At 40.0% G+C, this 18,497-nt stretch overlaps 1 protein-coding gene across 2 annotated transcripts in view; it reads left to right on the forward strand.

Moving 5' to 3' along the window:
• Positions 1-18,497, forward strand: part of LOC140346610 (multiple epidermal growth factor-like domains protein 9) — a 61,375-nt gene that overhangs the window by 6,959 nt on the left and 35,919 nt on the right. For both annotated transcript variants that reach the window (XM_072432752.1, XM_072432753.1), the window contains exon 2: positions 2,336-2,540. In XM_072432752.1, coding sequence (XP_072288853.1) covers positions 2,336-2,540 — 205 coding nt within the window. The remainder of the gene's footprint in view (positions 1-2,335; positions 2,541-18,497) is intronic.

An 18,497-nucleotide genomic window follows, 5' to 3' on the forward strand; every position in this document is an offset into this window, starting at 1 on the left:
ACAACATTTCAGCCAAAAACATGGAAAACAAAGGCAGTTAGCGCATTACAATAAATAAATGTGTTTGTACTTTGAGCCTCTTGACAAACCTTACTTTATCACTCCGTCTCTGTTAAAAGTAATGGGGTAAATTGCTGTGACGGGCCTCTGAGTCAAATCGTCCCATATGTTTGTTTGTTTGTTTCTATCTCTCGACGCTTTAATGAACATTTGGCTGTTGGCTCCGCCTGTCCGTTCTGTGCCGTAATTGACGGACGACTCGATTACAGTTCCAGGTGTGTGACAGCGTGACATTAATCAGCGGTGATGTCACTCCTGTGAGTCACTCGGCTGAACGGTCGGATGCCCTTCCTGACGTGGCAAAACCCAGTGCATCATGGGAGACTGGCCAATGTGGAGTCTTGCCCGAGAGCGCTTCTGTAATGTGAACAATAAGGAAATGAACCGTCGACCTGGCCATTGGTGACAACAAATGACTGTGATCCCCAAGGCTACGACAACGACAACGCAACCTGCATTTTTCCAAGTCATTGTAGAAAAAATAACAAATAAATCATTATAGTGAAATATTATATAGTGAGATATACATGATGATGTTTTTGATGTTCGTTTGGAATTACATTTAAAGCGCATCTCTGTTAAAAATATGTGGAAATGTCTCTAGCTTTAATTCAGACGTATAAGAAATATTACAAACACAGTATTTTTATGTTCGTAACAAATACCTATAAAACAATATACCTGTCCAAGATGCAAATTAGGAGTCAAAAGTACAGTATTTTGATTTGATTAAGACGTGGCTCTATTCGATTATATTCCGTTGTTCAAATTATTGTCAGTTAGTCTTGATTTTAGATTAAAAATAAGACAAAGAACCCGAGGAGAGATTTTTTTCGGAGCTGTAAAGTGATCACACAACTGGCCCCAGAGAACACACAGTAGTAAATTGTCGTTTTTCATGTTGCGTTACGATCCAAAGTCGCATGGCAAACTTAAAAGCTTAACTGGGTTTTAATCATTACCATATTTTCCAGCCTATAAGTCGCACCAGCCAAAAAATGCATACTAGAGAAGAAAAAAACATATAAGTGGCACTGGAGTATGAAATGCAGTTGCAAGTGGGAAAATAACAAATAATATCACAAGTATATCAGTCTAAATATAAGTATAAGTCACACCCTGGCCAAAACTATGAAAAAAGGTGCGACTTATAGTCTGGAACTACAACACAACAAAAATCAGACACATTTATCGACTAAATATTTGTTACTCCCAGTCTTAAGCTCTTAATTCTGCTAAATCATTGTGAGGTATGTAGCATTGAGCAATAGAGGCAGACGGACATGGTCAGATATGGCGTCTGTGTTTCCTTTTCGGTTCAGAATCGACGGTAACGCGGTTATCTCGGCGTCTCATCACTGGACTGTTGACTCGGAGGAGCAGATATTGCAGAGGTTGAACTTACATAACACAGAGCAGCACTCCTCAAACAAACTACAGCGTCGGGTCCAGGCAGGTCAGCGCTGGGGCAATGGAAGCGCTTTTCCTATCGGTGATTAGCTGCGATATGATGTGTAAATAAGTGCCTGATGACGCTAGCTTTGGGACATGAAGTGAGCAGACTGTGACTCTGTTTTGTCCAAATGTGGTTGTTTTCCGAGGGTGTTTTTGTGGGCCCTTTTTTGTGAGCTTTTGCTATTTTTACAATTTGATATAAAGTCATGGGACTAGCTGCGGGTAACTCGGGATCGTTACGCCTCTTTGAATGTTACAAATGTGTGTTTACTTTTATTTTGCAACAGCTTGGCCTTTTCCAATGTGTCTGTCAATTTGGAACGTTGTCTTCTTGAAAGCCACTTTTTGTTCACAGAGAAAAGCGTTTCACTCTCACTACCGTATTTTCCGGGCTATAAGTCGCACCAGCCAAAAAATGCATAATAGAGAAGAAAAAAACATATATAAGTTGCACTGGAGTATGAAATGTGGTTGCAAGTGTGAAAATAACAAATAATATCACATATAAGTCGCTCCGAAGTATAAGTATATAAGTATAAATATAAGTATAAGTCGCACCCCGGCCAAAACTATGAAAAAAGGTGCAACTTATAGTCTGGAAAATACGGTAAATATAGTCATTTAGCCAAATCTTCTTAGCTAAATGACCGTAATGTTCTATAATGTTTATTATGTCAATTTGCAAACGGGACAAGGTTATTGCTTTGGATGTTAATGCCAATATGCTTCACGTAACAATATATATATAAAATACCTAAATACTTACAAACCCACACTTCTAAAACCAAATTGCTCATGGAATCTGCGTGTCTCTCTTCAGAGTTGGTGTGTAACTGCAGCACCGGGGCGGAGAGCATCCTGGACCCGGACGAGTGCGACGCTAAAACGGGCCAGTGCTTGTGTGAGGTGGGCTACACCGGGCTGCAGTGTGAGGACTGTGAGGAGAGTTACTTCACCAACGGGACCAGCGGCTGCCTGCCCTGCGCCTGCGACTCCTACGGCGCCGTCCACCAGCTCTGTGACAGGTCAGGAGCTGGAGTACTTTTATTCACCATTTAGGAGTTTGGGATTTGTTACAGGAGGGCCACATCGCTAGTCTTTGTCATGATCATCTCTAATCTTTCTGTCTTTCTGTCTTTCTTTCTTTCCTTCTTTCTTTCTGTCTTTCAATCCTTCTGTCTTTCCTTCTTTCTTTCTTTTTTCTGTCCGTCTTTCTTTACTTCTTTCTTTCTTTCTTTCTTTCTTTTTTTCTGTCTTTCTTTCCTTCTTTCTGTCTGTCTGTCTTTCTTTTTTTCTGTCTTTCGTTCCTTCTTTCTTTCTGTTTTTCTTTGTCTTTCAATCCTTCTTTCTTTCCTTCTTTCTTTCTTTCCTTTCTTTCTTTTTTCTGTCTGTCTGTGTCTTTCTTTCTGTCTTTCTTTACTTCTTTCTCTCTTTCTTTTTTCTGTCTTTCAGTCTCTGTCTTTATTTTATTATTTTTCTGTCTTTCTTTCCGTCTGTCTGTCTGTCTGTTTTTCTGTCTTTCTTTCCTTCTTTCTTTGTCTTTCTTTCCTTCGTTCCCTCCTTTCTTTCTTTCTTTCTTTCTTTCCTTCTTTCCCTCTTTCTTTCTTTCTTTCTTTCCTTCTTTCTGTCTTTCTTTCTTTCCCTCTTTCTTTCTTTCCTTCTTTCCCTCTTTCTTTCTTTCTTTCTTTCCTTCTTTCTGTCTTTCTTTCTTTCCCTCTTTCTTTCTTTCCTTCTTTCTCTCTTTCTGTCTTTCTTTCTTTCTTTGAAGTAACTTTGAATTGTCTGTAGCAGAGATTTGTATCGCATATTACAATATTTGGTTTTAAAACGGGGCAAGAACTACTGTATGTCCACATCTTGTACTGATATACACACAGAGCAGTCCATTTTGATATTCACAAACGGATAATTGCTAAATCCTTTGAATTATTTGAGTCTGGTGGTTGTGTAGTGTAGCGTTGGTCATAATCTGACTCACCGCTTTGCATTTAACGCCACAATCGCCTTAACAGAGCACAAAGCAACGGATTTCAGGGCTTTTGCAACAGTGTAATATTTAGTTCGGAGTGCGTTTTACAGCTGAAAAATTTCGCAACGCTGATGAGAAAAATCTGAATCATGCTATTAAATAATCCTGAATATTACTTAGTCAAAATGTCTGAAATATAATGACTTCTGCTTTATTTGATAAGGTCTCAAAGCCACTCACTGGACAAAGAAGCTGCTCTTTACACTACAGATTATGTACATATGTTGATACTGGCATGTCTCTTTAGTGTAAATAGTGTCATGAATGGGATATTTGTCGTTGTTGCAGTAGTACACGAGACTACAATCAATCAACAACTTAAACACAGCACCGTTTAAGGGCGATCGGCAGTTGAGCTTGCGATTTAAAGCAGCCAGCGCCTGAATTATGAATTATTTACCAGTGTTTACAGTATTTATACCAAGCTAACCATGCTGTGCTCACTGCTCGATTAAACTGTGTCAACTGTATTTAGGCCTCTGTGTACTTTATGCTTTGATACAGTGATTTAAATATAAATAGAGCTGTAGTCGACTGAAGACAGATAAACTAAAGGGGGAAACTGGCAAAAGCTCTCAAAACCTTTCAGTGTCTCTGTGATTTAAACATGGATCTGACCCACAGTGTGCTCACAAGACTATAACTGCATGGAGTTTATGCAAAAATAACAATTTATTCGAGAAAAGTACTAGAAAACTGCGTATCTTAATGTAAAAAGGAATATTGGGGTGCGTTTTTGCGAAATTGAGCCCATTTTTGTCCGGATTTTGACTTGGTTTGATCGTGTTCTTGGCCATGTTTAGTCTAGTCTAGTTTGTTTAGTTTAGTCCAGGTTTAGCTTCTGTTTTCCTCTGGTTTAGTCCCAATTTAGCTTGAATACGCGTGTGTGAACCACCCTCAAACTCGTGATATACGCTCACATCTTCAGCGAACTCACTAATTCACAGTACGGTTCCATCAATCTGAATAAAATGTTAATTTGGTCGTGTAAAACGCCATCGTTTTATCGACAGACTAAAATCTTACAGAATAAATGATTGGTCTTTTACAGGCGAGTCTCGGGCTGCACGACACATCGCAATCGCCTCAAAATCACAGTACGAGTCAATCAAAAGCAATCTCCTTTTTGTTTTGTAGTTTAGGCCAAAACTATGAAAAATGGTGCAACTCATAGTCCGGAAAATACGGTAGTTTTGGCTGTGATGCGACTTATACTCCAGAGCGACTTGTGTTTTTTTTTCTTCTCTATTATGCATTTTTGGGCTGGTGCGACTTATTTGTTTTTTTTCTTCTCCATTATGCATTTTTTGGCTGGTGCGACTTATTCTCCGGTGCGACTTATAGTCCAGAAAATACGGTAATAGCTCCATGATATAAGAAGTCACTGAGTCTTGAGGAAAAACCTGGCTCTTTATACTGTAAAGTGTATACGACGAGCGTGACAAAGCAGCGTTTAGACTCTGTGAATGTAGCTTTTTTCCTGGAGCTCTATCTTTAGCCGCAGCAGCGTGAGCCGAGCGCTGAGCCGCTGGGAGCCTCGTGCCGTGGATGAGTCTCTTTTATCTAATGCAATCATGAGACGAGACGGGAGCCACTTGGTCGTGCAAAACGAAACAAAGCAAACGCCGCGTCTTGAACTGGAGACGAAACAGTTTAACTCATGATAGCGCCGGATACATTTTTTATGACTTTATTTCGTCATTGATTTTGAAGGCAGGCTACATCGTGATCGTACAACATTTGGGTCTTGTGAAATTGTGATTTACCGTATAAGTCGCACTGGAGTTTAAGTCGCACCAGCCAAAAAATGCATAATGGAAAAGAAAAAGTATTTGTATAGCACTGGAGTATGAAATGCAGTTGCAAGTGTGAAAATAACAAATAATATCACATATAAGTCACTCCGGAGTATAAGTATATGTGAATAAGTATGAATATAAGTATAAGTCGCACCCCGGCCAAAACTATGAAAAACGTATAGTCCGGAAAATATGGTAACCTTTTTTTTCTCTACTTGATCTTGCTGGACTTTTTGGCCCTAAAGCCTTTTGTAGAGTTTCAACACTGGAAGATTGTATTTGTTTGTGGTGTATGAATGCAAACTAGATTTACTTTGTCATTAGGCCCGAGCCCCAGCAGGGCGGAGGGCCTATTGCTCCCGCAACGCTGCGGAAGGCAGCGTTGCAACTGTCTTACCAAACATGCGGGCGCAGCCCGCATGTTTGGTGCCCCGTCGCCCATGGCAAGTACAGTGAACTAGCCCATGCCGAAGGCATGGATCATGCATACTTACTCCTGCTATGACAGAAATAGTCAACAATTAGTGAATGGGCGTAGCGCTGCATTCCTCCAAAAACCCTCCTGGCATCGTCCCGTACGCGAGAATCCATGCCGCAGGCATGGGCCATGCTTGTATCTGCTCAAATCAATGGAAGTCTATGGGGAGTGGGCGGGGCATCCCGACAGAATAGGGAGTGACGAGCGCGTAAGCGCTCGTAATGATGATTCCACCCCATGGCGGCATGGGGAAGGCTTAGAGCTTTCAAACGATGTATAATTTGTTGTTATAGTGGAAACGGCTATATTGTTTTTGCTAAAAATATTATTAGGCCCGAGCGCCACAAGCTGGCGAGAGGCCTATTAATCTCGTAAGGCCGTGCGAAGCACGGCTGCGAAAGTGCGCACGTAGTGCGCACGAAATCGAGCGCGAAGCGCTCGCCCACTTCCAAACACTCACTAACGCACTCCTCCACTCATGCACGCCCCGTGCATACTAATTAGTTGTAGGAAAATGGAACATTACCGTTGTAAACGGGCGAAGCCCGTGCAAAAGTTCGCACTAAACGAGCACTTTACATTGGGATGACGACCGCGAAGCGGTCGTCATCCCCATATAAAGCACTCATTTGCGCTAAGTAGCTCACGAATACGTTCCCCATCTCTTGCATGTTCCGTGCATATAAGCATGTAATGCAAAAATTGAACATTATTACTGTATAGAGGGCCAAAAACACAAAGTAGGCGGAGCCCACTCAAAATTATCGAAAGTACCCGTCAGTGACCAGGGACCCACACCATGAGGTAGGAAAGCGCGAGCGCTTTCCGAAAATGTATAGTTTATGATATTTGAAAAATGGGAAACATTGTTTTCGCATCGGAATATTATTCTTTCTTTCTTTCTTTCTTTCTTCTTCTCGGGACCAACCCCCCTATTTTTCACCCAGTGAACATTGACGAAAAGTCACAAAAATTTGCACACCTCTAAAAATCGTGCCTCTCTACATTCTGGCTATTTCCCTTTTCTAAAATAAAAAAAATTGGCGCGTCAGCGCCACCAAATGTACCAAAAATGCATTGAGAGATGGGAAATGACCCAAAAAAAATCTGATCGTAGAATCATGAAATTTGGCGCAGAGGTAGATGGTGACAAGAGAAGTAAAAAATATTATTACGGCAATGCCGTCCGCCCAACCAAATGTCGGCCATATTGCTTCAAAAATGGCTAAACATGACTTCGGAGTTTTTCCAAACATCGTACTTTTACGAACTCCTCCCAGGGCGTTGGCCCTAAAAAGCTGAAATTTGGTGAAAATGCTACTGAGGAGTGGGACATCAAAAGTTATCCAAATTACATTGATACCTCTCACGGTCTCTGAGCGGCGAAGCCGCAAACTGTAGCTAGAATTTCAGAAATCTCCCATATTTAAAATTTCTGCCGTTTGCGCAGATAAAGTCCGAATTGCGTCAAATTAGAATCAGTTGTTAAACTCTTTGCCCTAAACCTACTTGAAGTGAAATAAATTCATTTGGCGCCACAGCGCCCCCTACAGATTTTATATGGAGGTTAAATGTTTAGTTTTGCGAAATTATATGAAATTTGACACACAACTCAATTTTAGCATCCCCATCAAAAAAGTCAATGACTCATGTCATAATTGTTATGGCGTTGCCGTAACGATGACCGAAACCTTTCATGTTTACACTTTAGACTTTCACAAACTCCTCCCAGGGCGTCAGCCCTATTAACCTGAAATTTGGTGAGACTCATCTTCAAGACCATCAAAAGTTATCCACATTTTCATTCAAAGAGTCACGGTGTCTGTGCGGCAAAGCCGCACATTTTGCCAAGAATTCAAAATAAAATAGCTTTTTGATGGTAAAACAAAGGGGAGAAGATGTGACAGCGTCACAGATTCAGCAGTAGGCGTAATAAAAGGACAATTGGGGCTCCTCTTGCGGCGTGGCGGCGGCGTGGCGGCGGCGTGGCGAGGGCCGATCATTGCCGCTTGCGGCTATATTTATTATTTATTATTATTTTTCTTGTTCTTCATCGCTTTGAACTCTAATTTGACCCCCTGAACATGCTTAAAAACTCACCAAACTTTGCCCAAAATTCAGAATCGGCGAAAAATTTAGTTTTTTCTGGGCCATTTTTTTTTTTCTAAAAAAATGGCGTGACAGCGCCACCGACAAAAGTCAAAATACATTGCGCCAATGGGAGACGCCCTGAGGTCAACTTTGTCGTAAAGCTACGAAATTCGGAACATGCATTCCTCTTGTGAGGACAAAAAACAAATATTATTGTGGCCACGCCCCCAGACTTACCCTATGGCCGCCATCTTCCTTTGAAAATGAAAACACGCTGTGTTAGCCATTTTGTTCACGTCAAACTTTGACGAACTCCTCCTAGGGCGTTTTGCCCACCGACTTCAAAATCGGCGGACGTCCTCTGGACAAGTGGGGCATCTAAAGTTATCCAATTTTTTGAGATACCTTTTACGGTCAGTGTGCGGCGCAGCCGCAAAGTTAAACAACTTATTTTGGAATATTGCAGATCTAAAAATTGCTCCCATTTGATCAAAACGAGTCCGATTAGGACCAAATTTGAATCAGTTGTTAAACTTTCTAGTTTGGACCAGTTTATGATGACAAAATTGAAATGGCCGCGATAGCGCCCCCTACAGAGTGACCTTTAAATTAACATTGAAGGTCAAAAATTAGTTTTACCAAAATGTTCTAAACTTTACCCAAAATTCTATTTTGGCGTCCCGATCAAAAAAGCCAATCAGACAAATGCCTTATTTTTTACGCCGTAGTCGTAGCGATGACAGAAACCTCCCATGTTATCCCTATGGGAAAACCACAAAATCTCTCAAATATCCACATTTTTATGTTTCACACTTTAACGAACTCCTCCTAGTGCGTTTTGCCCACGAACCTCAAAATTGGTGTACGTCCTCTAGACAAGTGGGGCATCTAAAGTTATCCAAATTTTAAGGATAACTTTTACGGTCTCTGTGCGACGGAGCCGCAAACGTTTCCCAGAATTCTGACTATTTGGCCTTCAGAGTGGCCTATAAACAATAGAGTTTTTCCAAATGACATGATATTTTGAACAAAATTCTAATTTGCCATCCTGATCATAAAAGTATGAGAGCCAAAGTCATATTTTGTACGGCGTAACCGTAGCGTTGACAGAAACATCCCATGTTATCCTTGTGGGAAAATCGTAGAATCGCTCAAATCACCACATTTTTACGCTTCACACTTTAACAAACTCCTCCTAGGGCGATTGCCCGATCAAGTTCATATTTGGAGAATATCATCTACACAAGCGGGGCATCAAAACGTACCCATATTTTGATTCTAAGTGCTACGGTCTCTGTGTGGCGGACCCGCAAATATATGTCAGAAATGGGAAAACAGTGAAATCTCTAAAATGACCACATTTTTACGCTTCACACTTTAACAAACTCCTCCTAGGGCGATTGCCCGATCAAGTTCATATTTGGGGAAAATCATCTACACAAACGGGGCATCAAAAGTTAGTCATATTTTGATTTTAAGTGGTACGGTCTCTGTGCCGTGGAGCTGCAAATATACTGTCACAAATGGGAAAAACGCCAAATCCTTGAAATGTTCACATTTACGCTTCACACTTTAACAAACTCCTCCGTGGGCAATAGCTCGATCAAGCTTTACTTTGGGAAATATCATCTACACAAGCGCGGCATCAAAAGTTATCCATATTTATATTCTAAGTGCTACGGTCTCTGTGCGGCGGCGCAGCAAATTTGGCTGACACTTGTGTTGATTTGCACTGGATTGGTCATGTCCAATGTGTCGCCGTCTGTCAAGTTCTTTTTTTATTAAACACAATAAGGGCGCCATCTTTATCAAGTCGAAAGCGCAGAGTCGGAAGGCCGGCGGCCCGCGAGGGCCGTTGGATGCCGCTTGCGGCTTTAATTTTTCTTGTTCTTCATCGCTTTGAACTCTAATTTGACCCCCTGAACATGCTCAAAAACTCACCAAACTTTGCCCAAAATTCAGAATCGGCGAAAAATTTTGTTTTTTCTGGGCCATTTTTTTTTTCCTAAAAAAATGGCGCGACAGCGCCACCGACAAAAGTCAAAATACATTGCGCCTATGGGAGACGCCCCGAGGTCAACTTTGTCGTAAAGCTACGATATTCGGAACACGCATTCCTCTTGTGAGGACAAAAAACAAATATTATTGTGGCCACGCCCCCAGACTTACCCTATGGCCGCCATCTTCCTTTGAAAATGAAAACACGCTGTGTTAGCCATTTTGTTCACGTCAAACTTTGACGAACTCCTCCTAGGGCGTTTTGCCCACCAACTTCAAAATCGGCGGAGGTCCTCTGAACAAGTGGGGCATCTAAAGTTATCCAATTTTTTCAGATACCTCTTACGGTCTGTGTGCGGCACAGCCGCAAAGTTGGACAACTTATTTTGGGATATTGCAGATCTAAAAATTTTTCCCATTTGATCAAAACAAGTCCGATTAGGACCAAATTTGAATCAGTTGTTCAACTTTCTAGTTTGGACCAGTTTATGATGACAAAATTGAAATGGGCGCGATAGCGCCCCCTACAGAGTGACCTTTAAATTAACATTGAAGGTCAAAAATTAGTTTTACCAAAATTTTCTAAACTTTACCCAAAATTTTATTTTGGCGTCCCGATCAAAAAAGCCAATCAGACAAATGCCTTAATTTTTACGGCGTAGTCGTAGCGATGACCTAAAACTCCCATGTTATCCCTATGGGAAAACCGCTAAATCTCTCGAATATCCACATTTTTCTGTTTCACACTTTAACAAACTCCTCCTAGTGCGTTTTGCCCACCGACCTCAAAATCGGTGTACGTCCTCTAGACAAGTGGTGTATCTAAAGTTATCCAAATTTTAAGGATAGCTTTTACGGTCTCTGTGCAACGGAGCCGCAAACGTTTCCCAGAATTCTGACTATTTGGCCTTCAGAGTGGCCTATAAACAATAGAGTTTTTCCAAATGACATGATATTTTGAACAAAATTCTAATTTGCCATCCTGATCATAAAAGTATGAGAGCCAAAGTCATATTTTGTACGGCGTAACCGTAGCGATGACAGAAACATCCCATGTTATCCTTATGGGAAAATCGTACAATCGCTCAAATCACCACATTTTTACGCTTCACACTTTAACGAACTCCTCCTAGGGCGATTGTCCGATCAAGTTCATATTTGGAGAATATCATCTACACAAGCGGGGCATCAAAACTTATCCATATTTTGATTCTAAGTGCTACGGTCTCTGTGTGGCGGACCTGCAAATATATGTCAGAAATGGGAAAACAGCGAAATCTCTGAAATGTTCACATTTACGCTTCACACTTTAACAAACTCCTCTAAGGGCGTTTTGCCCACCGACTTCAAAATCGGCGTACGTCCTCTGGACAAGTGGGGCATCTAAAGTTATCCAATTTTTTGAGATACCTTTACCGGTCTGTGTGCGGCGCAGCCGCAAAGTTGGACAACTTATTTTGGAATATTGCAGATCTAAAAATTGCTCCCATTTGATCAAAACGAGTCCGATTAGGACCAAATTTGAATCAGTTGTTAAACTTTCTAGTTTGGACCAGTTTATGATGACAAAATTGAAATGGGCGCGATAGCGCCCCCTACAGAGTGACCTTTAAATTAACATTGAAGGTCAAAAATTAGTTTTACCAAAATGTTCTAAACTTTACCCAAAATTCTATTTTGGCGTCCCGATCAAAAAAGCCAATCAGACAAATGCCTTAATTTTTACGGCGTAGTCGTAGCGATGACATAAACCTCCCATGTTATCCCTATGGGAAAACCGCTAAATCTCTCGAATATCCACATTTTTCTGTTTCACACTTTAACGAACTCCTCCTAGTGCGTTTTTCCCACCGACCTCAAAATCGGTGTACGTCCTCTAGACAAGTGGGGCATCTAAAGTTATCCAAATTTTAAGGATAGATTTTACGGTCTCTGTGCGACGGAGCCGCAAACGTTTCCCAGAATTCTGACTATTTGGCCTTCAGAGTGGCCTATAAACAATAGAGTTTTTCCAAATGACATGATATTTTGAACAAAATTCTAATTTGCCATCCAAATCATAAAAGTATGAGAGCCAAAGTCATATTTTGTACGGCATAACCGTAGCGATGACAGAAACATCCCATGTTATCCTTATGGGAAAATTGTAGAATCGCTCAAATCACCACATTTTTACGCTTCACACTTTAACGAACTCCTCCTAGGGCGATTGTCCGATCAAGTTCATATTTGGAGAAAATCATCTACACAAGCGGGGCATCAAAAGTTATCCATATTTTGATTCTAAGTGCTACGGTCTCTGTGTGGCGGACCCGCAAATATATGTCAGAAATGGGAAAACAGCGAAATCTCTAAAATGACCACATTTTTACGCTTCACACTTTAACGAACTCCTCCTAGGGCGAAAGCCCGATCAAGTTCATATTTGGGGAAAATCATCTACACAAGCGGGGCATCAAAAGTCAGTCATATTTTGATTTTAAGTGGTACGGTCTCTGTGCCGTGGAGCTGCAAACATACTGTCACAAATGGGAAAACGCCAAATCTTTGAAATGTTCAAATTCATGCTTCACACTTTAACAAACTCCTCCGTGGGCAATAGCTCGATCAAGCTTTACTTTGGGAAATATCATCTACACAAGCGGGGCATCAAAAGTTATCCATATTTATATTCTAAGTGCTACGGTCTCTGTGCGGCGGCGCAGCAAATTTGACTGACACTTGTGTTCATTTGCACTGGATTGGCCATGTCCAATGTGTCCCCGTCTGTCAAGTTCTTTTTTAATTCAACACACAATAAGGGCGCCATCTTTATCAAGTCGAAAGCGCAGAGTCGGAAGGCCGGCGGCCCGCGAGGGCCGTTGGATGCCGCTTGCGGCTTTAATTTTAGTTTGTTTACTGTCGCCCTGACGGGTTTGCATTCTGTGGTCGATATGTTCTTTCTTATTTAAAGTCGGGCTGGATGATATTACAAAATGTTTCATCACATTCCTTTTCTTCATATTGTTCGATGACAATTTTAAAAGTTTACTTTTATTTCATCACCTGGAAAAAACGATAAATGTTGCTTTAAATGTGGATTTTCTGAACATAAACACTGCAGACTTTGAATCATTGCCATTTTTCTCCCAAAAAATGTTCGTCAAAACTTTTCCTCCTAAGTCTGAAGTCTGCACCAAACCAAAAAAGTCAATAAAAAAAGACCTAAACTGATAAGTGACAATTCAAAATGACAGAATCTCGATCAAAATTCGATTAATTCCACAGTTCTTATTTTTGAAATATCTGTAAATGATTCTGTTTGTTTTCTCAGGACACAGAAGCGTCCATTGCCAGAAGACACGCGCTTCAATTATCCTTTTTAATTTAGTGTAACCAACCTGTCGTAATGAATCGAGCATTAAATTGCCCAGGCTACAATCTGGCTCTCGCAGCTCCAGGCAGTCGCTTTAATGATGTAGTAAGTAATCATAAATGTGGAATTATTTCAAAATAGGCAATCAGCGCGACGGAACAGTGTATTGTGGGCTCGTGGCTCGTCATAATCTGTGGCTGATGCTTTTTAATTTGTCCTTGAAGTAGCGCGTCCGGGCTTGGTACCGAACCCAAATTGTGAGCTCTTTGTGTGAAATGATGATGAGTAATACGGGACGAGCGGCGGCGGCGACGGCTTTGATCTGCCGCACTCCGGGCCGAGCGCTGCGGTCCTCTGTGCGTGGGCTCGGATCCTCTGCATTTTCTGTTCCTAAACGAGGAGCAGAGACACGGCGCTCGCTGCAGAGGCTCGTGTCAAATGTGCTGGCTTTACGTAACGGCTGCAGACGGCGTCTCGTCAAAAATAATGGCTGCAACCTCGTGTTTGGATGAACGATGGGGGAATTGAACTCGAGCTGTGAATGCAAACAACTTGTGCTTATGACATTGTAAATAAATCATTGATTCTTTAGTGTTCTCGCTGGGCTGAGGTTGAAGCAAAATTTTAGTAATGTATGCTTGTGAACTACGGGATCAGCAACTTGTTTGTTTTTTTCATCACCTTTAGCACTTTTCTGTGGCCTTTTATCCTCCTCCTCGTCACTAGGCTTTCTCGTGAAACTAAAAGAATCCAAAGTACCAGTAGCTTTCCGTTTTGCCGACATTGTTTACGTAGGTTATAAGGCTCAAGTAAGTAGCTCTGCTGCTTTTTCGAACTGACCGTTACGAAGTCAGTGCCTGCCTATCCCCCTCCTCAGTAGTTGCGTTGACATTTTTATTACTCCGGAATAAATTGGTTTTCAAGATTTATTAGCCACCCATCACTTTCACCCACGACTCCCACAGACGCTCTCGCAGAACAGGTGCCAAATAAACATTTGTGACCAGAATGGAAGTCGTCTACGTTATTGAGTGTAGCTTTCTTAACTCTATGAGAGCGTTATATGCGACTTAAATAAAAAAACATGATTTTAAACTTTCATGGGAGTTGTATAGTAGAAAAAGCTTCAGTTGTAGTCATTTCACGGGAGTCTTTATAACCAAAAATAAGCAATGATTTTGAGTTTCCAGGGCGGAAAAGGATGGAAGAAAATGCTTTCTGGCCTCAACGTTGTATTTGAGCTTCAGAAAAAAGTATCATTTGTGGAAACGTTGGTAATATATCTGTAGGGAAATGATCTAGCTAATATTGTGAAAGTTGTTTGGAAGATATGCAAAATTTGAGTCGCGAGTATTGTTTGTAGTGAAAAATGCTATATATATATATATATATATATTATTATTATTTTTTTAAGTTATGTTGTAAACTTTTAGATTGGAGTATAAGGAGATTTTTCTGCACTTTTGTGATTCTTTTTATTCACATTTGTCTGATATTTACGCCGATTATTTATAAAAAAGGTTGATTTCTTTTTGTCAATATCCTATAAGTGATCTGTTCTTCTGTATCTACCTCTGTATCTTCCTGCGTTGCACCAATGAAGTTTCCCCATGTGGGACAATAAAGGAATATCTTATCTTATCTTATCACATTTCTGTATTTGTCCAGTAAAACCTAAAATCACGATTTGTCTTCAACTGTCTATCATAATCTTACATTAAACTAGTGCAAATGTCTTTAAACCAGGCTCTTATTTCACTCACACGCCAAAAACACTTTGACTTTTCATATTTTGTGATATTCTGTGGTTCATCCCAGTTTGAAATCACAATATGTTCCACTTCACTTTTGCTTTCATTCTGGAATTTAGAACATAAACTCTTAAATGGTCGATAGACTTCCTCATGATGAAAACTCCTCTTGCTCGTTTCTTCAGACAGGAGCTAAAGCGTTTTCACATGTAATTCTCCGACCGTCTGGACCGTGCTAACCCCAGACCCCGGCCCGCAGCCCCCCTGTGGAGCTGATTACCACGAGTTACACAGATTAACAGTGTCTCTACCCCAGAACTTAAACCACTCATTAAGGAAAAAGCCACTCGACGGACTCGCAGTGAATTAGAGCTGATTTAGCCCTCGTTACAGGCTTCAGCACGCTGCACGGCCCCTGCCCACGCACGACATTGAGACCACCTTGAGGACGAACATAAAGGTGATTGATCTGCTTTTTTTCATTGAGAATTTATATTCAGGCACATTCTGTCGAAAACAGCATTTGTACAATAGGCTAAAGCTACTTATTATTTGTGTATCTTTTGTGTTCTAATTTAAAAAAATAAAATAATAATCCAATATTGTTTTGAAGATATGCACAGTCTTAATAGCAAGTTTATCGTTTATAGTAAAAACAAAATGGTACAAAAAGAGCTGATTAGAATGAAAAAGGGGGAAAAAAATGATAAACTAAAACTGTAAATATCAAACAATACAAGGTAATATTTCTTCACTTTTATGATTCATTTTGACATTTCTCTGATTATTTCAGCTCAAATAATACATTTTAAGTGATTTTTCAACACATTTCTGTTGGATTGACAGAATATCATCTGATACATCATCGTTAGCGGGAAACTAAAATAAAGATATTGAGATAAACATGTTTGTGATTATCCCCCAGCCCAACCAAGATACTTATTAAGATGAACAAAAATATACCTGCTGTGTTGGACTAATTCGTTTTTAGCAAAGGAAATACAAATGGGCTGTTTAAAATATTTTCTTTTTTTTTTACTTGGTCTTTTTTTTAATCATCAGTACGACTTCTGTACAGCAGTTTTTGGAAACTGTTTGTTTGTAAAATATGCTGTATAAATAAAGTGGATTGCTTTGATGCAGATTTAATAGGTTGATACAGTCTTGCAACTTTGATAAGTAAATATTTAAACATTGAATCCTGTTTGCTTTTCATTCAGTAGAACTCACTGTATCAAAAATATATTCACAAATTGATAAGTTCCACTAAGTTTAAACAATTCCAAATGCGTGTATGTGTGCGAGTGGATTTTTACACAGTATAATTTCTAGCCATGTAACTGTACTGTACTCTGTAACTAATAGGATTTTAAATGTTGCTAATTACGAGTCCTAATAGTCCCTTTCTGCACCTACAAACAAAAATACCCAGATTGTGGTGTAAAACAACGTAATTCAGCTTTAAACTGTTTAATTATCAGGTTTGTATAAAAGACAGACCTGAAATACTTCTAAAACTGTGCAAAAAAGTAACTGTTGTGGTAATATTGCCCATGCAAACTTCATTGCTTTAACTTAAAAAAAAAACAAAAAACAACAACATTTGGCCGTAAGTAGAGTTTAATTAATCAACGTCGGTTTACTTTTACTTGAAAACAAAAGTTCAGTATTGAGAGAGTTGTTGCTCTTGCTGGTAACTATGGCCATCTGTTGCACTAAACCTTCACTGATTGTCCACACTCTTAAGCATTAGAAGTCCCCCTAATTTCACTTGAACGCCCTGATCCCCCGACGTCGCGGGACGGGGCCGCCGGGGACAGGGCCGCCGGGGTCATGGGGCTCGTGGCTGTAATCCAGACTTAGGAGGGGCCGGTTCCACCTCCCCAGACCACAATGGCGTCGGCGTAGCGTGGTCTCGGGATCATCTCGGGCGTTCGGCTAGTTATTAGTGGTTTACAGCGTGACGTATCGAAGCGTTAATTTATGCTGCGAGAGGAGCTGAGTCGGCGTGGTGTGTTTCTGTGGCGACGAGGCTCGGGAGAGGAGCACCTGTGTGTGGGAACGACTTGTGTGGCTTTGGGTTTAAAGGGGGAAAAAACTGTCAAATTAATCGATGCATATTTAAATGGTAAAAAGTTCGTAAAATAATAAGTGTAATGATAATAATAAGTGCTGTATCGTATTCCCTATGGCTTTACTTACCGTAACTTTGCTTTTAATTGTTGAATAAATCACATTACATGGATATGCTGCTATTACCATTCTTAATTTGTATTCTCAATATATTAATCATCATCTTTCTCCAGGGGAATCATCTCAAACACTATAAATGCAGTGCTGATCTTAATAATTCTACAACAAGTATGTCAAAAATAGACGGAAGGAAATTGTGTTGTGACTGATGAAGAATGGGAACATGTATGCACGTCTCAATCGAAAAGCACAAAATCACATGTTTGAAAAGAATTGTGTTGTGAAAATGCATCACAGTGTTTTCTAACAGCGTGTCAAAGTGCACATTATTCACAAGGAAACACGAGTAAAAACGGTGGTTGTCAAACGGGTCAGCGGTGTCGTGTGTTTTTGGGATTGTCCTGTTGCTCATAAATACTGCATATGATATTAATGAGGCACTGCGGACTATCTTCAGCACGGATATTCCATTTGAATTTAAAACAATGTGTCTCGGATGTAAAACTCAACAATGGAAAGGATAGATGGATACCTGTGGAGTGAGCTTTTGGCTGCAGCAAAAAAAGTAATACAAAGAAAATAGAATGTACAAATTAGAAAAACTGACATTCAATTTCTACCGTATTTTCCGGACTATAAGTCGCACCTTTTTCATAGTTTTGGCCGGGGTGCGACTTATACTCATTTATATACTTATACTCCGGACTTATGTGTGATATTATTTGTTATTTTCACACTTGCAACCTTATTTCATACTCCAGTGCAACTTACACATGTTTTTTCTTCTCTATTATGCATTTTTTTGGCTGGTGCAACTTATATTCCAGTGCAACTTATAGTCCGGAAAATACGGTAGATTCTGGGACAGATTGGACCAATACACAGAGGGGCATATGTTTATTCTTTGGGCTACTCTCTTCTTGTTAATTTTGTCTTTTTACTCTCTTGCTGTTTGTTTTGTTACGATACAAAAAAAATACATAAAAACAAATAGCTAATAATAATAATTGTAATAGTTGCATGTATTATAGTGCACAAACTGGAATTAACATATTAATACATTGGCTAATTCTTGCATATTTACAGAAATGTTTATTATTATTAAACTGTCCCTGCAATAAATACATAAAATAAATAATTATGTCCTCTGTAAACAATAAATCAAGGCTTTTTATTTGTTTAATTTTTTTTTTTAAATTAAAGCATTGTAGTTTAAATTTCTCACATGATATTCTCAGATTAGTTTAGCAGTTCATAATTCAGTCTTTTGTTTAAAATGTGCTCTGGA

The sequence above is a fragment of the Eucyclogobius newberryi genome, unplaced genomic scaffold (assembly GCF_026437365.1).
Source record: "Eucyclogobius newberryi isolate DKJ021-1_F unplaced genomic scaffold, fEucNew1.0.hap1 SCAF_6, whole genome shotgun sequence".
NCBI lineage: Eukaryota > Metazoa > Chordata > Actinopteri > Gobiiformes > Gobiidae > Eucyclogobius > Eucyclogobius newberryi.